The sequence below is a fragment of the Leguminivora glycinivorella genome, chromosome 16 (genome assembly GCF_023078275.1).
Source record: "Leguminivora glycinivorella isolate SPB_JAAS2020 chromosome 16, LegGlyc_1.1, whole genome shotgun sequence".
Classification (NCBI taxonomy): Eukaryota; Metazoa; Arthropoda; class Insecta; order Lepidoptera; family Tortricidae; genus Leguminivora; species Leguminivora glycinivorella.
Window position 1 is genome coordinate 1,894,659 of NC_062986.1, and position 27,954 is coordinate 1,922,612.

At 39.4% G+C, this 27,954-nt stretch overlaps 2 protein-coding genes across 2 annotated transcripts; one reads left to right on the forward strand and one right to left on the reverse strand.

The window, feature by feature from the left end:
- The first annotated feature begins 2,529 nt into the window (after positions 1-2,529).
- Positions 2,530-3,847, forward strand: LOC125234879. The gene is made up of 2 exons (XM_048141300.1): positions 2,530-2,544; positions 3,476-3,847. Exons 1-2 carry the CDS (start codon positions 2,530-2,532, stop codon positions 3,845-3,847), a joined length of 387 nt encoding a protein of 128 aa, XP_047997257.1.
- LOC125234880 lies at positions 3,844-19,283 on the reverse strand. The gene is made up of 5 exons (XM_048141301.1): positions 18,970-19,283; positions 18,634-18,708; positions 17,295-17,412; positions 16,313-16,791; positions 3,844-4,003 (listed from the first exon to the last, which is right to left on the reverse strand). Exons 1-5 carry the CDS (start codon positions 19,029-19,031, stop codon positions 3,844-3,846), a joined length of 894 nt encoding a protein of 297 aa, XP_047997258.1. The 5' UTR covers positions 19,032-19,283.
- Positions 19,284-27,954: the final 8,671 nt, after the last annotated feature.

Consider the following 27,954-nt stretch of genomic DNA (forward strand, 5'->3'; position numbering starts at 1 on the left):
CTATCCCTGTGCTCCTGTATTGTGCGACCAGTGACCACAATATCATCTAACAGCACCGCTGTTCCCGATACCCTCGCCAATAAGTTGCTCATCATGCGCTGAAATATCCCAGGGCAGGCTTTAACCCCGAACGCTAACCTCTTACATCTAAATAGACCTTTAGGAGTATTCAATGTTAGCAATTTGGAAGTAGGTTCATCTACAACCACCTGGGTGTAAGCTTGCTCCAAATCTATCTTACTGAATATTACCCCACCTTGCAACACTGCAAAAGCTTCGTTCAACGTTGGCAGAGGATAAGTATCAGTCTCAGTAGCCATATTCACTGTCGCTCTGTAATCCCCACAAAGTCTGACTTTCCCGTTCTTCTTAATAATTGGAACTATTGGGCTGGCAAACTCCGAATGGCTCACAGGTTCCAACACATCTTCTTCAACCAATCTGTCAATTTCTTGTAAAACTCTTTCTTTAATTGCAAATGCCACGGGCCTACATTTCAAAAATTTTGGTTTCGCATCAGGTTTCAGAGGTATGGTTACTACTGGCCCGGTGTATTTTCCTAAACCAGACTGGAAAACTTCTTCATATTCTCCCAATAACGTATCTATACCTGCATCTTCTATCCGTACGTTATTAATACCATGAATGCCTATACCCAAATTTGGAAACCAATCCCGGCCTAACAAATCTGGTCCGTTGCCTCTTGCAATCAGCAAATTTAACTTTGTATGTATATTTTTAAATTTTACATCCACTTCAGCTTCTCCCAGCAACTCTACCTGATTTTCAGTCCAGGTCGTCAACCTAACCTTTGACTTATCCAAACTTGGCAGGTTACCATTCCAAATTTCTCTCGCTGTACTCTCTCTCAACATGGTATATGCTGCTCCGCAGTCGACTTCCAAGTTTACTAATCGACCATCTAATTGCACCTCCGCATAAAACGGAGCCACCACTTTGTTTGACACCCAGTTACACAAGACATCCTCATACAATCCATTAAGTCGACTTGATTCCTTCGACTTACCTTTGTCTCGTGTATCCGAACATACCTCTGCGATATGGCCCATTCTTTTACATACATAACATCTACTATATCTGAACCTACAGAAATTCCCATGTTTTTTGCCACACCGCCAACAATCCTTATTCTCCTTATTCGGTTCTAACGGTCTTGCTTTAATTTTATTAACTTCCATTGGCTCATCCCCGCTAGTTGTAGCAGGCGCCACGCTAGAGGTCGCCGTCGTCGCCGACGCCGCCATAACTATCACTCCGGCGTCCGCCGTTTCTGCCGTTAACGCCAATTTTACCGCTTGATCGAATGATAACGTCGTCTGCTGCAACAACTGCTTTTGGATATCCTTATCACGAATGCCACATACTAAGCGGTCGCGCAATGTGCGATCCAGATCGGTAAAATTGCACTCTATAGCCAATTTCCGCAAACTAGCCACGTACTCTTTTATATTTTCAGTGCCCGATTGACACCTCATATGAAACTTATACGATTGCACTATTTCATTTTGTTTAGGATTAAAATGATCGTCTAACACGGCCTTCACACTTGTATAGGTTATGTCCGTTATCTTTTTTGGCGAAATTAAAGATTCTACCAAATCATATAAATCACGACCACATACCGAAAAGAAATTCGCTTTTTTTAGTTCATCCCTTTCAATACTATTCGCGAGCAAACAATAGTCGAACCTATTCACGTAGTTTTTCCAATTATCTTTGTCCATATGAAATTCACTAAATTTTACCGCCATTTTATTCACAACACTAAATCAACACTTTTAAACATTCAAACACTATGTTTAAAGCACTTTTAGCCTATTTTCGAATTAAATCCCGTCGCCAGAATGTTACGTACGCGTGCTGGCTTGCTGGCTAGAACCGAACTGGGGGTACCCGCAGATCATCATGATCTACCCACATGTCAATATATAACAATAACAGTGGATCTTTTTCTTCACATCGCGGATCCCTAAACCACTCGGTCCAGCAACCTCGATTTTCCCTGAATTATTACAGCGCCCGTTGACAAAACGTCGCCGTATCCAACCGGAAATTCGTCATTACTCACATTCTTGGTGCGCGGCCAACTTCACAGCTATCCCGATGACTGTTGCTAGTCATTTAAACGGACTAATCTAGGTGCAAGATGGTTGCATTAGACTAAAATACTAGAGGTATTACTACTAACCTTCAACGATGCTAAACCTTGCCAAAGGATCAGTCTGAAAATCAACGCTGTGTATAACCTGGCACATGTTGAGACTAGAATCCTTTTTACCAAACACGAAAAATATACTTAGAAGTTAATATGCCTACCTTTTTAATTTTTTTTTTTATATTGGGGGGACACCTTACACAGATCAACTTAGCCCCAAAACCACACCTCGGACGATAGTACTCTTTATTATACTGTGGCCTAAGATATTCTGTGACAATTTATTCATTTTTCTTTAGTCTTTTTTTTATATACCACAAAGAATTGGAAAACACGCGCAGAGATAGGATGAAATGAAACCTAGACAAGTACTTATTCGGCAAAAACCTACACAAACCAAAGCCCAACATTATTGGAAAATTATTTTTTAACAGTTATAGGGATTATAAAATGTTTACTAGCTTGCATTGGAAATACCTCCCGCTTTTTTTTTGTAATTTGGAACGACTTTATTCATATTATTTACCTCCCACTTTTATTGTTTAGATTTGTTAAAAAATCCTTGATTGATTACTAATAAATGTGCTAAATGTTCATATAAATCTATTATGTAATTATCTAGCAAAAGATATTTCAATACGTGTTGTAATAATGTGAGTAACGAAATATTTATATCAGCGCCACCTAGCGACGAAACGCGGCACTGAGAGGACCTTGACCGAAAGATCTAGTCATTGACCCGTCGCACGCGCATTCATATTGGTGCATCGCTATTTGTGGCAACAAACAGCTGTTTATTTTTGCCATAGTTCGTTTTCGAGTATGTTTAATGACATTTAAATAACTTGAATAAGCTTAAATTACAATAATAGTAACAATTCGAATAGTTATTAGTGGAATAGAAAAAAAAAAACCTATTATCAAAAGTTTTTGTTTAACACCTGCGGTGTTCATTTTATTCTGTTTCAATTAAGTTTAATGTATGTAGCTGGTTAAATGAAATTGATTGTAGTTCAATTACCACATAAGGAAAATAATTACCTCTAAATACAGGTATATATATAAAAAAGACGCATTATTATTACATAAACACTTACAACTAAAGGTGTGTCAATAATTAAACATAAATAACAGTTTTTTTTTTGTTTATTCGATGAGCGATCGAATTCTTGTGGTAAGTTGTACTAGGTGCGTAGCCGAATACACCCTAGCGCAGGAGTCCGCACCATTGAGGCGATACGGCCAGTGCTACAATGGTTGGACCGTGAGCATGGCGTGTTCACTTTCCGGCTTGTACAGGTACTCTCGGGCCATGGCTGTTTCGGCTCGTACCTGTACAAGATCGCTCAGAGAGAGCCGACGCCGGTATGCCACGCTTGCGGAGCTGGCGAAGACACGGCCCAACACACGTTGGCCGAGTGTCCGGCATGGGAGGCGGAGCGACAGGAGGTGATAGCCCAGGTGGGGCCAGACCTCTCGCTGTCGGCGGTGGTGCGGGCCATGGTGGCTAGCAAGGAAGGGTGGGAGGCTCTGCTCTCGTTTAGTGAGCACGTCCTCAATGAGAAAGAGGCGGCCGAGCGCGAACGGGAAGCCCAGGCCGAGGCACCCCCGATGCGCCGCCGTCGCACAGGACGCAGGCGTGCCGCTCACGAGCGGAACCTGCCACCCTAAGGAAAGCCAGCGGGCGAGGGGTGCATGAGAGCGCCCTCGCCCAATACGCTGGCTCTCGAGTTGGAGAGCGCGACCCTGTGTCCGGGAAGCGCTCCCACAGCGAGGAACGGTCGGCTCATAGCCCGACCAGTGACGGATCCTGATCCAGGATGGCCGCTGCGGGGCCGCGGATGCACTTTACAGTAGGGTGGAGCGAAAAAACACTTTTCTGGAATTATCAAACCTAATAGTTATCAATCAGTGCCCCTTAGTCTATGAAGCCTTTGTGCAAATTTTCAGCTTTTTAAATCAACATCTTCTGCCTCCGCATTAGGTTTGAAATTTTGAAAATCTCATACAAACCTAAAAATTCAACTTTCAGATAAAAAAAAAATTTCGGCAGTATTATGTTTAGTATATGTTATTGATACATATCATTATGAGAAACTACAAAAAGTTGCGAAAACAGCGTCAAGAATCGCCAAAGTTTGTCTATTTTCAGTACATTCGCCAAAATAGCCGCTAAAATACTGAAAATTGGCGATTTTTTACGCTATTTTCGCAATTTTTGGTAGTTTCTTGTTAAATATGTATCAATAATGTATACTGAACATAATACTGCCGAAAAACATTTTTTATCTAAAAGTTGAATTTTCAGGTTTGTATGAGATTTTCAAAATTTCAAACCTAATGCGGAGGCAGAAGATGTTGATTTAAAAAGCTGAAAATTTGCACAAAGGCTTCATAAACTAAGGGGCATTGATTGATAACTATTAGGTTTGCTAATTCCAGAAAAGTGTTTTTTCGCTCCACCCTACTTTACAGCTTCCCGGGACCCCGCAAACAAAGCGGATGAGAGGACACCGTGGGGTTTAGTGGGTAGGGGGGTCTCTTTACAGCCTCGAGCCCCACATAACCGACCGGGTCGCCCACCACCTCAGACCCGACGGTATGCGTAAACGCATTCCCCACGAAAAAAAAAGGTGCGTAGCCGAATGGCACAAACGCTCACGAAACGAAACGCTCGTAGATATATATCTCTATCGCTCGCGCGTATTGGCGCGACAGAGCCAGACTACCTTTCGCGGCGTTTCGTTTTGGTTTCGAAATGAAATTCAGAAATGCCATTCGGCTACGGGGCCTGATTATTTAGTTTTTGTTACACTGGATGATTATTTGCTTAAAAAGTAATCACAACTCGTTCTTGAATAAATCTCATTTACGCGATTTTACATTTTGATTGAGAAAATGTAAGGTAGGTAATAATTGAAAAACAAAGCATTAAAATCGAAGGTTTTTTTTATATCAATTTATGAATATAATATTAGGTTATCATGTTCTTGGCTCGAATTAGTTAATATCCCAATTAACCATACATAGGGTCGACCCTATGGGGTCGATTCGACCCTATGATGCCGAATCGACCCGATGCCGCAAATAACGTGTTAATAAAAAAAAGTAAATAAGATCTTTAGTTTCTATTTTAGTATAGGAAGGAAAATACGTGTAGATTTTCTTAAAATAGACATTTCCTTCCGCAAACATTCCGGCTGTAGAATTCGAGGTTTTGTCAAGGCAAAGGTTCTTCTATAAATAAATGTAGTGAGCGTTCTAAAACTATGACAAGGCGGTTTTATAGGTACTATATATCGGTCAGATAGCAGTAGTATGTAATGGGGCATTTTTAAACTAGGTATAACTATATTTTTTTTTATAAATTGTAAAGTTGCCCCCTTAATCATTATGAATTATTCGGAAAAAACGTCATATACCACAAGTTTTCAACACCGACATATCCGATCCATATCGTATTTAAATCTAATATTTAACGATTCTAATCGGGCTATGAGTGCCACAGTTGTGTAGGGTAACTGTAAATAAAGTGCCCCAGTTTGATTGTTTATTTACAAACCATACATTAAGATACCAATTTCTTTCCCCACAATTGATCGTATTTTAGAATAGTGAATTTGGAGCGGTTTCAATGAAATTACATTAGTAATGGTAATGCTGAATACGTGGCTAAAGAAATTCGAAGACAGATGTCGGTAGGTCATATAAAAATAGTAAAAGTTGCTGTGACAGTCTATATATGAATTATTCGGACAAAAACGTCTTACTCCACATGTTTCTGACACCGACATCCGATCCATATCGTATCTATATCTAATATTTAATGATTCGAATCGGGCTATAAGTGCCACAGTCGTGTAGGGTAACTGTACATAAAATGGCCTACTTTGATTGTTTATTTACAAACCATACATTAAGATACCATTTTCTTTCCCCACAATTGATCGTATTTTAGTTAGAACAGTGAATTTGGAGCGGTTTCAATGGAATTACATTAGTAATGGTAATGCTGAATAAGTGGGTAAAGAAATTCGAAGACAGAAGGCCGATCGTAATTACTTGGGAATTATTCTTAGGCAACTGGTACTGGCGTGAGCAAAAGCGCTTTGCAAAACCAATTTTCATATTATACAACTTTATTTATTATTTGTGTTTTGTAAGTTACGTAGGCCACAAAATGTGTTTTGCGACGTTTGTTGTGCCAAATATTAACCGCAACCGACTGTAAAGACAGCCAAGCAACCAAAACCCAGTTTCGGGTAGCCAGTATTTTTTCTACCACACTGTTACAATAGAAAATAAAATTAAAGAGTGTACAACTGTGTATCTTTTAGTAAAATACATGTCATAGAAGTAAAAACGGAAGGAATGACAGACAAATATTAAAAAAAAACAACTTGTATTCATTGTCACACACAACTTTAAAAAACAAATCCAATAAAGTCTCCGACGTTATTGAAAATGAGCCGCATATGCGTATTTGTCGAGAGTTCGAGTCTTGCCCATGCCCAACAACGAAAAATATGTATACTTTTTCCAACTGATAGCATTAAGCGTTTAAAGAACGCGTTAAACGTGTAATGTTCAGTGTTGCCAACTCGAATTTTGACAACCAACACATTACGGAGTGTCACTTCTTACGTGCGAAGGGACTCCATACTATAATTTTTATTTCAATCATTATTGTGTGATTTTTTCTGACTCTTTGTTCGCTGGTTGTTATTTAAATACTTACTTGAACCTGATAAAATACTATATTTTATAAATAAAATTTCAATTCAGATTAGCCTACCACTTTCGTGCCCACCAGTCCCAGTATAACTCAAATGGTTCGTTCCTATGATGGCATATTTAAATTAAGTCTAATGATAGTAATCAGAGGGACTCTCGTTTGGTTGATTTGAGGGCACAACACAATCACAGTTGCGCAAACTTTGGGAATGTTTGAGGTTAGATAAGTTTGAGATTCTTTGGTTTTGTAGTTAATATGCATTGTTTGTGGATTTTATGCTTATTTTTTTACTTTTTTATAACTATACTGGGGAAACGCTGGTGGCCTAGCGGTAAGAGCGTGCGACTTTAGATCCGGAGGTCGCGGGTTCGAACCCCGGCTTGTACCAATGAGTTTTTCGGAACTTATGTACGAAATGTCATTTGATATTTGCCAGTCTCTTTTCGGTGAAGGAAAACATCGTGAGGAAACCGGACTAATTCCAATAAGGCCTAGTTACCCATCGGGTTGGAAGGTCAGATGGCAGTCGCTTTTGTAAAACTAGTGTCCACGCCAAATCTTGGAATTAGTTGTCAGAGCGGACCCCAGGCTCCCAATGAGCCGTGGCAAATGCCGGGATAACGCAAGGAGGATGATGATGACACAAGCGCGGATCCAGCTTCGTGCTGGGGGGGGGGGGGTCACGTGGTAAAGGCCCAGGCCCCAGAGGGGGGGGGGTCACGTGGTCTATTTATATGGCGAAGCTAGGCTCCAGGGGGGGGGGGCTGCATCCGCGCATGTGATGACAGGGTTTATTTTGATAACACCTTGATTGTTATTAAACATTTATGAAGTGACACATGTTTTAATACGTTGACATATTTGAACGATAGGTGAGTATATTTAGTAAAACTTCCCACTATGTCGGTTACCATTAAGGCGAGATTCACTTGTATCTTTATATGAATAAACTGACATAGCGGCTTTATAGCAATCGACAAAGTGGGACGTTTTCCCGGGCACGCTCACAAATTATTTCTTTGGGAAAAAAATTAAAGGAAGATAATTTTTGACAACACCCTTTTGACAATATTTAGGTGGGTATCTCTAATTTCATAACCAAAATGTTGCTTGGAAGAAGTCTCCCTTTAGACTACCTGTTTTTTCCCTATCTTAGGTTCATTTTTCATGAACTACTGAAGGCTTGACTGATTCTATAATATCCTAAGCAGTACCTTACTCTAATGAGATAGTGCATACAAAACTTATAATTAAATCGGTTAGTGAATTTTGATAAGCGATTTGGCGTCCGACCACGACTGACCCTTTTGACCGGACGATTCGGATCACTTGACGAGACAAACGCTCTCCTAAGCATATTCGGATGTGCACCTTAAATGTTAATAATGTCATTTTGTTATCTTGATTCTATTTTAACCAAGCAATAGGCGAGACCACTAAAAAAGACTAATTAGTTCGTCAGTTAGATTATCAAAGAATTTTATTTTAGACATGTATTTTTTCTTTTTTCTCGTAAGCGAAAATGACAACGGTACAGTGCGTTGAAGTTTCGCGTGACGTCACGCCTAGGTACAATTTTTACTTAGAAGTGACGTCACAAGCCCCTCCGGAACATTGATGCTCTATATCTTTGTATTTTTTCATTAATTAAACAAGCGAAAAATATGTGTTCAGTATTATTGGACGATCTAACTGACGGACTAAACAGATTGCCTTTTTTTTTGTGTAGTCGTCATCCCTATTTTAAATATCTTACGTACTTAACCAAAAGTTTTAAAATACAGATTCAAAACTGCAAATATGTCAATGATGAAAGATTTTTGAAGACTTGTATAATAAATATTAATTACACCCCTTAGTGCGTTTTCACATTATCCGATCCGATATCGGATGTCGGACCGATATCCCATACATTACAGGCGCCATCTTGGATTTTTTCCATTGAAATCCTTCCGACATCCGATATCGGATCGGATAATGTGAAAACGACCTTAAGCGGATAAGTTCGTCTTTGTGCATTGTATTTTATGAAATAGGCGGCAAACGAGCTGATAGATCACCTGATAGTGTACGCTCTTTTCTTGATAGTTTGAAGGTCATTTCGATCCGAAAATACAGCAAGCTACAATTCTATCCACAGACTAGCTGTGCGGGGCAGGTAGTTTCTGGAGAAATGCACAGCTGAGGACTGTCAGCCATCTAACTGATGGAGATCAAAATTTTATAGCAGCAGCTATAGAAGCAGCCTAGCGCGATGGCGGAAAGAAGGGGTAGGGATTCATCCGAACGGGGGGGGGGGGGACCTCTCGTTGCAAAATATTGTTACCGCAATGCTGCACAATGAGAGATCCTGGGATGCAGGAGCTCTCTTTTGCGAAACGAAAATTTCGTAATAGGAGGCAGCTGGAAGGATGCGTGAGAATAACGTCGACGCGCATCCGCTTCGGCGTAGACGAAGAGGGAGAAGACGAGCACAATACGCAGCTGATGTGCGTCAGATTCCTCAATAGGGCCGATTGCTTGGGAGCGCGATCTGGGGCGTATGGTTCCTCTTACGTCTCGGGGTATGCCGCAACCACCTTCGACTGCTGTTAAAGAGTCCCTGAACTGTATTTTGATGCGGGCGACCCAGCATAGACTAGCTGGGCGGTCGGGGGACGTCATGGCAGAATGCTAGCAATCTCTAGACGTCCCCTACACGACGTGGGTTTAGTGGGTAGGACGTTTCCCCCCTTTCTCAGCAAGAAAAGGGTATGGGAGACGGCAGTCCCACATAACCCCGAAATCAACGGGGGTATGCGTAACAGCATTATCATATCGTTAAAAAAAAGGGATTCATCCGAACTACCTTACATAGTAGACGATAAGGAAATAATAGTGAGTGCTTGCATTCGCCAACAAACTGTTATACAGATTGGCGAAAATACTATAATTAGAATAATACTGTGTAACCTTTTTTGAGTAAATAAATTAAAAAAAAAACAATGCATTTTTGTCATCATCAAAATGGTCTGAGAGAAACGGTTGCCTGTAGAGATAGCAAAGGGAACCGCTTCACGTTGAGGTTAGGCCGGGTTCAAAGTAGACATAGATCGACTTTGTTGACCTTAGCAGTCCTTTCAATTGGAGCCCGTAATAGCGATAATATATATTTATGAGGATATTTTACGATCTCTCATAGGAGTCTGTAGATTTTGTCGAATTAAAAGTTACTTAGTTGAACCCGTTTGGTAGACGACATTTGAGAAACTACGGGGCACCTCTGGATGAGACTAGCCCGTTACCGCAATAAGTGGCATAAATGAAGGGAGGCTCATGCTCAGAAATGGGCGAACAACGTCTGAATTGATGATGATGATGGGCGGTGAAATATAATCAAAGATACGATATTATACTTAGTCCAGGGGGGTTACCATGACGTGCTAAAGCCGTTCAGTTTAGGTTGAGAGAGAGGGACGGAGCTATGTAACTGCTATAGCTGTATCCCTTTCTCTCAACCTAAACTGAACGTCTTTAGTACGTCATGGTAACCCCCCTGGTACCTTTTAAATTTTCAAAAGGTAGTTGCATCATATTTAAGTAGATACCGTAACAATAACTATCAAATATCGAGGCAATCTTTAAATGTCGGTAAAATCACCCATATTAAACGTAACTAACTATTATTTAAAAGAAAGATACTTCGATAAACCCGAATTTACAAACATATATACAATCACGCCTGCATCCCATGAAGGGGTAGGCAGAACACATGAAACTACTAAAGCTTCAGTGTCACTCTTGGCAAATAAGGGGTTGAAAGAAAACGAAACTGTGACACTGCAGTGACAGATTGCCAGCCTCTCGCCTACGCCACAATTTAACCCATATCCCATAGTCGCCTTCTACGACACCCACGGGAAGAAAGGGGGTGGTGAAATTCTTAACCCGTCACCACACAGGCTAATTTGGTGGTGGCTAACCCGAATTTGGTGGTTGATATATCTAATCGTTTTGATCCTTTGGATTTCCAATTTACTTTGACTTGGAGTTTGGACCACATAACTTGCACTATTGTATCAAGAGTGCTTTCAGAGTAGCTAAAATATTTCCCAAACCTGCTTCACAAAATTCTTCACAACTACAATGCTTTGACTAAGCACTGCCGGCCTGGACGAAATGACAATCGTTGACGCTAAACGCCGATCGAAACGCATTCTGGCTCTGTTACGTAAGAGCGATAGAGATAGCTCCGTTGGATGTGTGGATTTTTGCGGAGAGACCGCGTGAGAAACTCCCGCATTCGCGGCAGTCTTCATGTCCGTGACATAGCAGATAAGCTCCAAGAAAGCCGCCTACGATGGTACGGCCATGTCTTACGTAAACCGGCAAGTTACATAGGGAACAAATGTCTTGCCATTGCCACCTCCGCCCGGCCCCGGACGAAGGGGAGCACCCAAGAAATGTTGGCTTGATGTCGTTGGGGCTGATATGCGTGCTAATGGTCTCACTAAAAGGGATGCAGAAGACCGTGCGAAGTGGAGGAGAAAAAGCCGGAAAGCGGACCCCGGGCTCCGAAGCGCCCGAGCTGAAGATGCAACCGGGAAACCGTTAAGATGAGGGAGAGATAGAGATAGCTATCTACGACGACGATATTACAGTAAATGTTTTTGCATTTGGCGTACGTATACCCTGATCCACTTAACCACTTAAAATGCACCAAGGCCCAGACGTATCGCCAATATCGATACATTTGAATTTGAAAGCTCAAAGCAAGTTTTTATGCATCCAACCGAGCTTACGGTGGCCGGTCGACGTGACTGGACTTGTTGGTACGTTGGCAAAGATTAACGTAGCAGACAGGACAGTGTCGTTTAATGCCTACAATTTCGTCAATGTTAACCTTTCTTTTGAGTGTTAGAGTTGATGTATAATAGTCGCGAACGACTAGATGACCTGCTACCTATACTAGTGGATATACTGGATATGATACATTTTATAGGAGCTACTTATGTGTCTCCGGCCCTTGACAACCTTGGATACAACTGCTTCTTGAATAATCTATTGTCAACACAGTCAGCTTAGATGTAGTATGGCGCGATTGCAGCTTAATATGCCTTTCAACAGGTCATATTGTGTATTTAAAAATATTTTAAGACGGTCCCCCGTTTGAATGCCCTCGCTCGATCGCGCTTACCTCCCCTCCCGTACCCTTATCCCCTGTTATACAATACGTGGATCGAGACGTCGATAAGCACAAGCTGCCATCTAGGAGGAGCTACTTGTACTAGATCACACTCTATAAGCTACTAGCGCCACCTTCGAGGAGTTGCTTGTACTAGATCTCAGTACTATAAACTAGTAGCGCCATCTTACACATTTTTACCGTACTACTATTATATTATAGGCTGAGAGCCAACTACAGAATTAAAATATAGAACCAATATACAAATAGGTTGGTCTAATTAGAAGTGTTTGTTATACAATAATAAGGTTACGTAGTCAACTAGGAATCCCTATGGTTTCGCCATGTGTGTCCGTTCGTTCGTCCGTCCGTCCGCGGATAATCTCAGTGACGTTAGCACTAGAAAGCTGATTTTTGGTAATAAATAACGCCAACAGTGTTAAATAAAAAGTGGATTTTTTATTTATTACGGGACCCCCCCCCCCCCCCCCACCTACACGTAAAGTGGGGAGTGTTTTTTTTTATTTCAACCCTAACGTGTGATATATATTGTTGGACAGGTATTTAAAAATGAATAGGGTGTCGCGAATAGGTTAAGGTAGTTGTATATAGGAATAGGTTTCATATGTTTTATTTTGTCTGTGTTTACTTCGTTTATATGTGTTTGTGTAATGTTCTGTGTGTTTGCATGTACTAATAAAACTTACCCTTGTATGCTACTAAATTACTAACATAGAATAAGATAGAATAAGTTAATCATTTTTGTAATGCTAAAAAATTAAGGTAGGCTACGTCAGGGACACAGCCGCAATGGATAACGTGAAACGTTGGTGTGGACCACCGCTGTTGTTGAGGAGGGGACGTAAGTAATTAGCGAAGGCCGCAGGCCGAGCTGCGGACAGACAGTGCTCCCGCACAGAGCAATAAAAAATGTGTGTAAAAAGCGAAGCGGCGGGCCGGAGGCCCAACGCTGAGCTTCGAAACCCAGCGAAGGCCGAAGGCCGAGCTCCGCGTAGGGCCGAAGGCCTGGAGCGTCCCCGAAGCGCTCCCAAGTACCCAAGCATGCGAGGCCGCAGGCCGAGCTTCGGACAAATAGCGCTCCCACACAGAGCAATAATAAAAGTGTCTAAAAAGCGAAGTGGCGGGCCGGAGGCCCAACGCTGAGCTTCGAAACCCAGTGAAGGCCGAAGGCCGAGCTCCGCGTAGGGCCGAAGGCCCGGAGCGTCCCCGAAGCGCTCCCAAGCACGCGAGGCCGCAGGCCGAGCTGCCGACAGATAGCGCTCCCACACAGAGCAATAATAAAAGTGTCTAAAAAGCGAAGCGGCGGGCCGGAGGCCCAACGCTGAGCTTCGAAACCCAGCGAAGGCCGAAGGCCGAGCTCCGCGTAGGGCCGAAGGCCCGGAGCGTCCCCGAAGCGCTCCCAAGTACCCAAGCACGCGAGGCCGCAGGCCGAGCTGCGGACAAATAGCGCTCCCACACAGAGCAATAATAAAAGTGTCTAAAAAGCGAAGCGGTGGGCCAGAGGCCCAACGCTGAGCTTCGAAACCCAGCGAAGGCCGAAGGCCGAGCTCCGCGTAGCGCCGAAGGCCCGGAGCATCCCCGAAGCGCTCCCAAGCACGCGAGGCCGCAGGCCGAGCTGCCGACAGATAGCGCTCCCACACAGAGCAATAATAAGAGCAATAAAAAAATGTCTTTCAAGCCAGTCTTCTCCGAGACCACGGGGACAACGCCGTCCTTGAAACGTTGGAGGTCAGTTTAATATGTAGTTATACGCGATTAAGTCCCGATTTTAAAAATAATTATGATAAATTAAAACGACTGATTCTTGTTCTGTTCGGTCGTGTTTTAATTTATTGCTTCTCGTTTCGAACTTCCATTTTTTCGCACTTGTATCGTAATGTATTCTTTCAGTACAGATGTAAAATATACAAGTTAGATATATGAAAAAGCTTTCGGAGAATTTAATTTTTTTTGTACAAATTAATGTCATATTTTTATAGGAATTGAGAATAAAAATGTAAGTGGTAGTAACCACTGAGATTTTTTCCCAATTCTTTCTAGTAAATAAATAATTGGTAACTACTGGAAAAAATAAATCGCTGCAATTAATTTGGTAGTAAGTAACCGTTTGACGATTTTATTAAATGATCCAGTTTGATTAATACAAAATAGTAATTTGATATAACACAAGATTAATTAAAATACACACTTACTCGAAGACCAAACCCGTATGGTTTAAAGAAAACAGACGAGACCAATGACGTTTAAACGTTAAAGAAAGGATAATAAGAAGCGAAAAAAAAATTATAATATTATCAGACTCTAAGTTCAGTCGTCCTTGACATCGTCTGTTTTTTGTGCGGTCTTAACTTCTTTGGCTTTTTTCTGAGCAGCTTTTCTCTTTATTGCCTCTTGAATGTATACCGGATCACGAATTGGCATACTCCGAGGATGACGAGGGTCCACCAATTCAGGAAGAATGCAGTCCATATAGAATTTTTTTAATTTCGTTTCCATTTTGTCGCGCCAAAAATTGTCATCTTTTTTTATAATTTCGACTTTAAGTGGTTCACTTTGATTAGCCCACACAGCAAAAATACACCTTGAACGCTGTGTCACGCGTAATTGCCCTTGAATTTGGTAATACCAATCATGGTTTTTACAGATGCTAAGAGTGTTCTCTTTATTTATCTTCCAGAAATTAACTTTTTTTTTTCGGATGGCCTCTTCTATACCTATCTTGTGAGCGGTTATTGGGCATTTAACTTCAACTATGGCATCTTTGCCACACAACCCGTCGGGGGTGGCGCCAAAATATGGCAATTCTTTGTCAATGAACAGTCCACAGCTATCAAATGTTTCATTAAGCTGTGTACTAAGTTGATTCAAAGCAATTTTTTCGTTGCTGCGGCCGTGCTTTATGGACGGGACGCTACACAAACTTTTTGCTTTATATAGTAAGTCTTTTACTGTGTTGGCACAGCTGGTGTCATCACGCCTTTTGATAATTTTTCCAAAATTGGAAGCCGTCAAAAGAGAACGTCTTAATTCCATCCATTCTCCACTTTCGCTCTGGAGTGTGGTACTTTTTTGTATTTGCTCTCTCTGCTCGTCTGTTTTTTCTAATCTTAATAGAAAATTTTCCTTCAGTTTGATTAACGTGTCTTCAGGATAATCAACCTGCATGCTTCCATCCCCATAATCTTTGTTCAGAACCTGCTTAAATAATTTCCTTTTGGGTTTAGTTACTCCTCTATTGTATTTAGCCTTTTTGGTCCTTTGTTGTTCTAACAACTTCAATTTTCCCGCGGGACTTCTTCCTCCAGTTATTGATTTGTACAACAAAGACAGGGTTTTTTTCTCATTAAACCCAACCGCAGCTGCGTGAAGTCTTACTTGGTACGAGTTTTTCTTGGAAAAATTGATTCGTTTTCCGCCGACAAACTTTGCAACTATGCTGTGAAAATTTTCCACTTTGTTGCTATCCACATCATGAATTAAACTTCTTGAGTGAGCCGCAACTCCTTCAACAAATAAATTTATTTGATCCCATAGAGAACTCGTGAAAAAGTCGTCTGTGACTTTTTCTTTGTTTATAGTCCCAACTTTAGTGCAGAAGTATTTTTTGCACCGACTGTGGTCACCAAATGCGTGGGATTGAGCACGTAATATATCGTCAAATAAAAGCTCGACGTCAGAATTTACTTTGTGTTTTTGTATGGCTTTTATTATTGTGCATCGAATCGCCATTATTGTGTTCCTCGTTATACATTTTCTATGTTTTAATAGATATTTTGTATCTGTACCTAACGCCTGTAATTTATTACAAAAGTTTCTCAGCAAATGGTTCCGGCATTCAACCTTTTCTACTGTAGTATTTTCATATGGTCGGGTTTCTAGTATTTTTTTGTACGTACTGGAATCTCCGTCCGATATTAACCTTTTGTAGATAAGGCCATGTTCTTCTATTGAATTTTTAAATCCCTCCACAAGAATAGAGCTTTCCATTCCCGTGGAAGGACCGTCGTAATTTTTAAAACACATGTGCTCCTTAGGTTCTATTTCTTTGTTCTGAGCGGTGGCACAAACTTGGCAATACTTGTTTTTGATACCTAGGTAAAGAATCTGGCCAGTGTTTTTCCCTATAATTGCCGCTGCCCCAGAAAGAGCAGAATAATTTTTTTTGTAACTTCTTTTGCTCCAGCAACCATCAGCAATAACATTGATTTGACCAAACCCCTCCTTAGTAACATTTCCTTCGGCTACAGCTATCTCTTTTTCTCGTTTTGCGGCTTCCTGTGCCTTGGATAAAAATACTTTTTCCCATTGCTTCCCTAGAATGTCATGATTGGATTTATACACGTTTTCGGAGAGGTTTGGTACATTCATGGCTGACAATAGTTCTTCGAGTTGTGAACGGCCACATCCTATTGCAATAGTGCCTGCTACTGCGCAAGCGTTTAAATTTAAGTAATTGTCTTGACAAACATCGTTTTCAATGAAAAATTTCATTTTGCACATTTTACATATAAATTTAAAACTGGACATCAGCCCCTTTTGTTTTTCCCCGATTAATTCAATGTCACTTGCTGAACATCCTATAGGGCCATGATTACAAATGTCCAATAACTTTTTGGTAAAATGAGAAACGTCCACAATCCGCCTTCCAACTTGCTTTCCTGGCGGTGTTTTTTCCGGTTCCGTTGTAATCTCATACTGAAAAACAAAATTAATGTTGGTAAGCAAATCGATGTTAAAGCAACTGTTGAATAATGAGGGGAGTTTATCAAAATCACACTAAGTATGTATTATTATAATCGATATGGGATATTGACACACGCATATTAATCAAAACGGTCCGACACAAAAAAATCTCTCTATCTTCAAAAACCGGCCAAGAGCGTGTCGGGCCACGCTCAGTGTAGGGTTCCGTAGTTTTCCGTATTTTTCTCAAAAACTACTGAACCTATCAAGTTCAAAATAATTTTCCTAGAAAGTCTTTATAAAAAAATTTTAAAGTGGAAAATGTCTGCCCTGGGTGAGACTTGAACGCACGGCCTCTGGATCGATACTCCAGCGCTCTGCCAACTGAGCTCAGTTGGCAGAGCTACAGGAACTATAAGGGTTCCTAGTTTACTACGGAACCCTAAAAACCAGGGTGAAAATAGTCGAGTGCGTTTGTACGGAGAATTGACCTGTAATAAAGTAGATGTAAGTACCTCTTGGACTTCTCGGCCATGATTTGACGTCATCTCTTCATTTGGTAAATCAACCGATTGTACTTCTTTAAGATTATCCGTGGCCATCTGCTTAACTTCAACGAGCGTCTTTAGAGTCCTAAAAAGTAAAACAATGAAAATGGTTTTAACTGTAAGGCAATTTTGTTTGTTTTGTATACCTATAGGTATCGACCTGACATAATATAATGAACCACTTTTCGCACTAGTGCGTAAAGAAAGCACCATCTGTACTGAAATAGTACATTTCAGTACAGATGGTGTTTTTTATACGCACTAGTGCGAGAAGTGGTTCATTATATGTCAGGTCAAAACTTCGGAGGCTCATCTGTACTGAAAAACGTCGCACGATACACGTGCGAAAAGGAAATTCGTAACTCGTGTCGATTTAAAACACTCCCTTCGGTCGTGTTTTAATTTATCGCCACTCGTTTCGAACTTCCTTTTTTACGCACTTGTATCGTAATGTACTATTTCATTATAAGTGCGAGAAGTATGTCAGTACTTCACGAGTTTGCCACGCGAATGGCAAAACTCGAAACGAGTGAAGAATGACATTCTAGCACGTGTGACGAACGATGTTTTTTAATACAGTTGCGAAAAAACACTACTACAACGAAATAAAACGATAAACAATCCGAACTCCCAGTTTTCGCATTGACATTGACGTACCTATCTTTGAAGCTTTTAAACTTGCGTTCATATTTTCGATTTTGCTATCCATCCAACACAATTAATTTATTTAATTGTGTGCCATAAAAACATAAACATTTACGATTTGAGACGATTGTTTAATATATACCTACATTTTAATTCAATCGACTATTTATGCCTCGAAGTATTGCAAATAACATAAAATAATTATGACAAATCGCCTAACATATTAAGGTTTTTGAACGTACTTGCATTAAGTTGGTAACATTGGTAAGACGCCATGACAGACGACGCGTTTCGTTCCATTTCACGTTCTGTTTACGCGACTCATTATGAGCCACTTTTTCAAAGTGTAAATCATTTTATAAATTATGTTTAGTATGACCAAAAATAAACAATTACATATGAAAGATCAATGTTTTAAACATTAATCACTTAATAGTATGTTTATAGTTTTATTCCGTCTTAGTAAAATAGACTAATATTAAAACAGTTCGGTATATAGTCGTAAAATGGAAAGCATACTTTTTACGCACTAGTGCGTAAAATACAACTTCTCGCACGCTAAACAGCCAAAAAACGGGCACTTTTTGAGCAACTGTATTTAAAAATATATATAAATATACCCTTCAAAAATGGAGTCCGGCTCCCGGTCTATAAAACTTACTTCGCAATGTTGACGTGATCACAGTTTTCTGAACCTAATTCTTTATCCTGGAGTGGTTGCCGTTTTCTTTGAGTCCTGGAAATAAATGTACTAGTCGTGTATAGGTATTTAAAACAATTAACAAGATAACATAATGAGACTCAATACATACCTAAGATAAGTAAGTATCTACTTTCAAAGAGAGTCGATATCTATGAATTAAATATAATGTTTAGGTACTTTATATTGATATATTTTTGTTGTTTGTTGATTGGTGCCCCTTTTTGACCAATATTATATTATATTATCTATATTAGTAAAGACAATGGAAAACAACCAGATGTGATAGGTACTTACTGAACATCTTTGAAGTTCGGCAGCCTTTGTTGTAGATATCTCTTTTTATTCGATAATTTCATTTTATGTGGTCTGTGATTTTATTAAAGAACTTACACTAACTAGTACTAGTACTAAAAAAACTCAAAATGATCGTTTCTTCACTTGTTATGATGGGTCTTATCACTAAAAATGTGTCCTGTCACTTATTCACTAAAATATTGCGTCCTTTCGCCTTCCGAGCACTAGTTTACAGTACCTATACGAAAAAACTCTCAAAATGGATAATTGAATATTGATTGGATAGGTTGTAGCGAGCGGCGCGTGGAGCGAGTGACCGCAAGTTCCTCGTACGATGATACCCTAGCCGCGACTGCCACTGTCGACGATGCCGCCGCGCCCCGCGCCGCTCGCGAGAATTTCCCGGTAGCCCAGGTTACAGGCTCTAATTCTTATAACCCGAAATATTTATATACGTACGTAAATATTGTTACAGCCTCCATATATTCTATTTTTTCGACGTTTACGATATGAAGTAACGTATTTCTTTGTATAAGGTCTAAAACTTCTGGTAAAGGCTCTGGTTAAAAATAAAACGAGGTAAAGTAGTGTTTATTCTGCACGTCATGTTTAGGACTCCCTGTAATACATGTATTCATCAATACGCTACAATACTTTGAGTAAGAGAATCTCTTTCAAAAACTTCAATGGTCGGTGCGCGAGCGTTGTCACTGCTACTTGCAAGCATGGAGCGGAGAAGTGTTTTGAAGACATAATCTAAAAATTAAAATTTACATAAAAATTAACTAAATATTATATTTAATTTTGATATTTTGTTGCTTTTTTTTACACAGCTAGCACATGTAAACTATACAGGCTCCCTTTATAATATTTGTGACAAAATTCAACGTTTGTATGGTAGGTCGAATCTTTGATCGTAATAATTATTAAAACAAACCCACAGCATAAGTTTATATTTTATGTATTATACTAAGCTAAACGTGCAGGGGCAGCAGGTCAATGACCCGAGCACGCGATTGACGCGCCGCGCGGCGCGCCGGCTCTGCGCTGCGGATTACATATGTTTATGTACCTTACCTACCTCACAACCACGCTCGTGCGCTCAAACACTTGGGCATACGTTACGCATTTCAGCTTGTGTAAATTTTATATAATATATTTATTGCTACATTTGCTACGTTCCGCTCTAGTGCAAAAAAAAAATACATATATATATATGAAGCTTTAAATAATTTTCATCAGCGAGAAAATACGAAACAATGAATTTTGCCATTAATATTGTAACCGGGAGATATCATAACCTTTATAATGTAGAAACTAATCGTTTTCGAAAAAAAAAACACAAAAAGATATCCCACTGCCCGGGCTCGAAACCAGGACCGCATTGATCAGTGAGCGCCGTAAGCGGGAATGAAACCCACTCGGCCAAACTCTACTTGCGACTGACGGGCAAAATTCGCCAATACATGTCACATAGTACATTGTGAAATAATTTGTTTTGGTCCTAAAACAGGAATTATCTAATGTACACTTGTAATAATTAAATGATAATTTAATTTTGTTTCGCTTCTCTATTCTAAGAAAAAAAATGGCTCGGCGCAGCGAGCGGCACAGCCTCCCCGTCCGAGAGCCGGCGGCCAACTGGCGCGCGTCGCGTGGCTCGTTCTAAGGTAGCCCCTTAAGCGGGTTACTCACGTATTAAGTCGATATAGCGTTCGACATGTTTCGGTCCTATTTCGAGGACCTTTCTCAAGAGTAGCGACCCCGCCTTTACATGTCGCTACTCTTGAGAAAGGTCCTCGAAATTGGACCGAAACATGTCGAACGCTATATCGACTTAATACGTGAGTAACCCGCTTAAAATATTTTTAAATATGTATGAGTCTCACTGGAGTTTTATAGGTCATATTGTAAATACATTCTAACTATAAAAACCTTTACTGACCTTTTTGAAGACCTCCTGTAGACCTTCAGGAAAACATCGACAGCTTTATCCACAGTCTGCCAAGGAGAGGAATTCAATGCCGGCGGCTATATTTCCGAGCTCATAACCCGGCGACCTTCAAATCAAGGGTGAACAGGCATCTTCTGGGAGAGCTCACTCCGTCGTAGGCCACGTCTTTGCCTTTGTCTAGTCTGTGGTCAAGAGTAAGCCCATTCATAATTTAAAAAAAGTCTTGAGGAAACAGCTATTAAATGTGTTACCACTGTTACCATATGCCGTTATGGCGAACGATGATAGAAAGAGGCCGTTAGTTTAAATTGTTCTTTAGAACACATCCCATTGTACTTACAAGAGGTAGATTGAATAGGTATTCAAGATAACGAAGGATGTCTCTTCTGCGTTTAACTTCTTCCCAACTCAGACCCATATCGACTACAAATTGCGCACACTCGGAAGACCGGACGAAAATAATATTGTTTCTTTCGCAAATATTTACCCTTCTTGTGTCGTTTTGCAGTCCGGGCGCAAAATTAGTTTTGGCTTCGATTGCTTCGGCAATTTTATTGTCCTCTGCCCTATTGGTTAGTTAGCGACTAGGATTAGAGTAGTATTTGATGCACTCTAAGTTACAAAATTAAATAGAAAGTAGTTTTGCTTGAAACTGGGTAACGCTATTAAAAAGTAGCATGCCTTTTGTTAATAAGTACAAGTACAATACCACATTTTTTTTATCATGCAGAAACGTCTGGAAGCGATATTACATATTTTTAAATTAAAGGAAAAATGGAAAAATTCACACCTCCGGCAGGACTCGAACCTTCTTACGGGTAGATGTTTGCTATAACGCCACCCTAAGGCGGTTGAGAATTGAGGGAAGGTACGGATAAATTCGAACACATCCAGCAGGCCTCCGTGGCGCAGTTGGAAGCGTGATGGCCCCGGAAAGGCCAAAGGTCGCAGGTTCGACTCCTGTCGAAGGTGTGAATTTTTCCATTTTTCCTTTAATTTAAAAATATGCAATACCACATGTTTATGGGATAACATATAGTTGACTATTCAGTATCCATATCATGTCCAATCATAAAGTGTTCAAATACAAATGTATCAAAGTATGATTCTTAAAATTACTGTTCTTTTTAAGTCTCTGCAAAGTTGACTCAGTCGACCGCTAAATAAAATTTGATAATATTTAATGATAAAGTACGATTTAAAAAACATAGTATTTTTATATTATGACTTAGCAAAACTTTTAACACATTTAAATAATACAATGGAGAGGAGAAAAAAATGTACGTCATTTAATTAAACTCACGTAAAAATGGGTCGCGTCTTAATCCAATTAACACGATTTGTACAACAAAAAGACGAAAAACAAATTAATTTAGCGTAATGTCACTCGTAAATACAGTTCGTGTGAAATAACTTAAATAACTCGAGGCGGTGGGACAATTCGTACTGAAATAATTATGCATAATTGTTACAATTAATCTGAAGTCAAAATAACATCCCAATTGAAAACGTAAGATGTACCACAAAACATAAAAAAACCACAAGTGACTTTAAAACTTTTTTGAGTTTTGAATCTATAGCACAAGAACAAGGAACATTTTTGAATGAGAGTTCAAATGTCACTTACGAATTTTGTGCGTTGATAGATGCCGACGTAATTTTAAAGTAAAGCTCTGTCCCCATTTGTGCATTTTAAATAGGACAGCTTCTCAAATGTAGGTATCAGAAATGTTTACAATTGACGATGATGTTGTATTTTGTCGAATTTCAAAAGAGAAGAGGTTAATTTGAAAAGATTTTAAAGAGGGCGGTGAAAGCACTCAAAAGCCTGAATATTAAGAAAATATCCAGACTTATAAAATTGATTGTTATTTAATTTGTTTCGACCTAAATACTAATTTTAGTAAATTGAGCAGCAGTTAAAGCAGTATTCACAAATCTTCTCTATAGACACTAAAAGTAGGTACAAAAATTATTCGTCACATGGCTACATTCTTACTCTAAAATGTGTCAAAAACTGATTTAAACTTTCACGATTATTACATATAATTATTTTTAGAATCGTTAGTTCATCGCGTTTATCTACATATTAAACTAACCTCCGACGTTTCAGGGACGGCGTTGTCCCCGTGGTCTCGGAGAAGACTGACTTGAAATGACATCAACATCTTCACTGGCAGCCGCGCGAGTTGATAATCAAAACCTAGTGCGGGTAGTTCGAAAAACTCGCGCGGCTCTCAGAAGGTGTCGATGTCATTTCAAGCCAGTATTCTCCGAGACCACGGAGACAACGCCATTCCTGAAATGTTAAATATTTAAAAAATACATATGTCAAAAACTATCTTAATCTTTTTTTTTATCTTATTATTTCTCGTACATAATGATCATTTTAAATGTCGATTTTAGCAGACAACCTAAAGAAATTACTCAAAATTTGCATCATATTATTATTAAAATGTAACTTCCTTATTCGTGACACAATATCAGTAAGCACATAAAATATCACACAAAATGTCACTGCAAATGTCAAAACACGAACCATAAGTACAAATTATCAACTGAACAATTAAAATATTCACAAGACTTCTGCTTAGCAACGCCTCAAGCGAAAACGTTCAATATCTTTGACATCTTTCATCCCTGTTTTCCTTATTACTTAGACTTAGGGTTGAAATATGGGTGAAGTGGGGTTGAAGTAAGTATGTTTTCTAATGTATCCTAACTAGTAGCCGCCTATTTCGTCGATAATTGCAATGGATGGGCCATCAAGTGTGTATTTTCCCTCGGCGGACGGTATAGAATAATTGGTGTAGATGCTAAAAACCTTTGGTTTGGATTTCCTTCTATTTCTAACCCCCGACGCAAAAACGACGGGGTGTTATAAGTTTGACGTGTCTGTCTGTCTGTCTGTCTGTCTGTTTGTCTGTCTGTTTGTTTGTCTGTGTGTGTGTCTGTCTGTGGCATCGTAGCTCCCGAACGGATGAACCGATTTCGATTTAGTTTTTTTTATTTGAAAGCTGTGTTAGTCGGGAGTGTTCTTAGCCATGTTTCATGAAAATCGGTCCACTAGGTCGCGGTCGGCGGTTTTTTCAAACTTTTAATTTTTATTTTTACATACAAGTTTTACTTGAAAAAAAAAAGAAGCGAAGCGCTGATAGCCTAGCGGTAAGTACGTGCGACTTTCGTTCCGGAGGTTGCGGGTTCGAACCCCGGCTCGCACCAATGAGTATTCCGGAATTTATGTGCGAATGATATTTGCCGGTCGCTTTTCGGTGAAGGCAAACATCGTGAGGAAACCGGACTAATTCCGGATTAATTATTAATTAATTAATAATTAGAATAAGTATGATTTTTCATTTCGAAGCACCTACTCTTTCTGATTATGTTTTTTATTTCCGCTACCCAAAGGTTGTCTGGTAGAGATCGCTCTTTAGCGATAAGACCGCCTGTTGTCTGCCTCTATTTATAATAATTTGTTTTGTCTCCGCTGTATCTTTTTTCTGTATCTCTTGCTGAGGTGTGCCAATAAAGAGTATTCTATCTATCTATCTATCTATCTATCTAATTCCAATAAGGTCTAGTTTACCCTTCGGGTTGGAAGGTCAGATGACAGTCGCTTTCGTAAAAATAAGTGCCTAAGCCGAAATCTTGGGATTAGTTGTCAAAGCAGACCCCATGAGCCGTGGCAAAAGTGCAGGGATAACGCAAGGAGGGTGATGACAAGTTTTACTTTTAGTGAGCCTGAGAAACTTAGTTCTTTTTATAGACTCTACTTTTATTGCATAGTTTTGGAAACGTAGTTCATTATTATTTTATATTCTACTTTTTATCTCATTTGCTCTGTAACGGGTGCAATTGCAGACTAGCGGAAATTAGAGGAAAAGCTTAAATCCAAAGGAGTTGAAATTTCTATGTTTATGGGCTGGATTTTTTTAAAAATCTTTTTTACATATTTTTGGAAAAACCTGACTTAAGTACATTATGCATCTCGGCGCTTAATAATATTACAAGTTTTGAGTCTTAAAGTCGTTCCGATAAGCCAGGTTTCCCCCAAAAGATAAACGTGTTGACAAAGCAAAAGTGAAGCAGTGATAAGAAATTTGATGGTCAAAAAAAATAACGTGAGTGAGCTCGCCCAGAAGATGCCTGTTCACCCTCGATTTGAAGGTTGCCGGGTTATATGTATAATATGACCTCGGGAATATAGCCGCCTGCAAGGAATTCCACTCCTTGGCAGTAAGAAAAGAAGAAGCAAAGCGCTTCGTGTGTGCCAGTTAAAAATTCACGTCAATTCGTCGCTCCGTCTTGCCGTGAAAGACAGACAAACATACAAACCCACTTTCCTATAATTTTTAAACAGTGGATATGTATAATTATTTCACTATCCCGTGTGGTGACGGGTTAAGAATTTCACCACCCGTGCATGGGTGTCGTCGAAGTCGACTGTGGGATATGAGTCAATTTGTGGCGTAGGCGAGAGTCTGGCAACCTGTCACTGTCACAATTTGGATTTCTTTCAACCCCTTTTTTCCAAGAGTGGCACTGAAACTTAGTAGTTCACGTGCTCTGCCTACCGCTTTATGGGCTACAGCCGTGATTATATGTATGTATGTATGTAACTATTTCATTATGAGTGCCCCATCTACATTATCAGTCTACCCACTGCATAGATAGATAGATAGATAGATAGATAAGAACTTTATTCATTCCCACAACATCACAAACTACATATATACAGACTATGCCACCCCGTACCACAAAATGCGACTGTCAAAACGAAACTATTGTTTGCAGCGGAAATGGATAGATGTCGCTCATAGTCCCATTTGGCACATATCTATATTTAATAAATTTGCAAGCCTTGTCATCCGATACATCCGTCTCAGGTTTTTCTCTTCAATAATTTGACAGGTGGAACTGACTAACTATTTATTTTTATGCAGGAACATCGAAATGCCTGACACGTAGCGAAAGCTAGATGATACCGAATTTCGGGCAAATTGTCATGGCACGTTATGGTCTCATCAGAAGTTCGTTCGCTTTTCAATCCAGAGGTCACTGGTTCAAGCCTCGGTGGAGACACACGTAAAGATATCCAGTTTTTTGGGTTTTATTATTATTTTATGGTTTTTTTATTTGTTTAGATTTTTTTTGCGTAAGTTAATAATAATTCTTAATTATTTTGAACGTACATTCCAGAATAGGCAAAATATTACAACCTTAAGTGCGTTTTCACATTATACCCGATCCGCGATATCGGATGTAGGAAGGATTTCAAAGGCGAAAATCAAAGATGGCGACTTAAACATAATATAATATATGCGATATCGGTCAATGAATAAAGGCAAGAAATTGGTTCTAGCTGGGAATTTTCTAGAGATTGAAGACATTATTCCACCATTTGAACTTATGTGCAATAAAGTATAAATAAATCATTGGTTTTTGAAATTGTTGATATGTCATTTTCATAGGCTAACTGTAGGTACTATTGTATATCATTCAGGGACAGGGTACAGGGTTTATAGTAAAATAAAAAGAAACTAGCTATAATAACTTTTAATTATAATATACGTTACAAAAACTTGTTTCATTTACTTGAAAATATTAGAGGTTTACCATATCACAACAAATATATAGTCATCAATGCGATGAAATAAGTTCTCAGGAAATTTATTTAAAATGTGATAAGCCTTTAGTGGATGGCCTGCTTCTGCTTTTCTTGTTTTCGTGCTCCTTCATCCCATTGAAACTTCGATGTTTACGCATTTTTGTCAATCTGTTTCGATTTGTACACAGGAGCAGACATGAGGGAACAACTCAAATGATTTTGGAACATACTCGTAACTGGGATTGGCTTCCACATCGGCTTTTCTACCTCCAATAAAGTTTGCATTATAAATTCACCGTAAATTCAATACTTGTAACAAATGATTATGCACTTTAAATAATCAGAGGTTAGATGACACTTTTCTTCTTACGGCAATTATCCACTTAAACGGTGGTTTCGTTTCCACCACAGTCTTGGAAATAGCTAGAATTTAGTCGCTATTTTTCTTGGTGTTATTACAATTCACCATAACAAATTTTACTAGGCCCATATTAAATTTATCTCGAAAATGTTTACTGCAATATGGATTTGACAGCGTAAGTCAGTGACAGGAATGTCAATTTTAGCCATAGTGAGCGCTGGCTGTGATCCTTTTAGTTACCCCCTCCACCCGCTTTGCACCCTGCACCTTTCCAATACAGTACAGACTTGTCATCCCATACATCCGTCTCACGTTTTTCTCTTCAATCATTTGACAGGTGCAACTTACTAACTTAAGTATTTACTTTTCAGCAGGAACATCGAAACGACTGACACATTAGTGAAAGCTAGATGATGGCGAATTTCGGGCCAATTGTCAAGACACGTTATGGTCACGGTTGAAGTTGGTTTGGTTTTCAATCCAGAGATCACGGGTTCGAATCCCGGCGGAGAGACACAAAGTGAAAATAACAGTTTTTTTGTGTTTTATTTTAATTTTATAGTTTTTGATTTTTTTTGCATAAGTTTTAACGAGAATTCTGAATTATCTTGAACGTACATTCCAGTAAAACCAAAATATGCTAGGTAAAATATTACAACTCTAAGTGCGTTTTCACATTATCCTATCCGCGATATCGGATGAAGGAAGAATTTTAAAGGCAAAAATCAAAGATAGCGGCTTAAATATATTGGATATCGATATCGGTCCTACTGATACCGGATCGGATAATGTGATAACGCACTAAGACGGAAGTATTACTTTCTGATTATTTCATTTTTAGTAGTATAAAAATGTTTTACCACAAACAACTACATAATTTCAGCACGACAGAGTCAGACGGCACTATGATCAGAATGAGACTAAAGTTGTCAAAATGATAGATATTGTATATTATTGGGGAATAAAACAATAATTATATTAATAGGCCAATTTTATTCACCAAATTCTTTGAAAAGTTTTTTCATTACCATACTAAGTGTTGGTCCAGATTGATAAAACATG

Excerpts from the sequence above, each read along its gene's own strand:
- LOC125234880 (XM_048141301.1), bottom strand. The coding sequence starts at position 19,031 with ATGAAATTATCGAATAAAAAGAGATATCTACAACAAAGGCTGCCGAAC. Across the intron at positions 17,413-18,633 it reads GATCACGTCAACATTGCGAA|GACTCTAAAGACGCTCGTTG; the intron begins GTAAGTTTTATA and ends TTTACTTTTTAG. Across the intron at positions 4,004-16,312 it reads GGAAATGTTACTAAGGAGGG|CGGCCATCCTGGATCAGGAT; the intron begins GTTTGGTCAAAT and ends GCGGCCCCGCAG.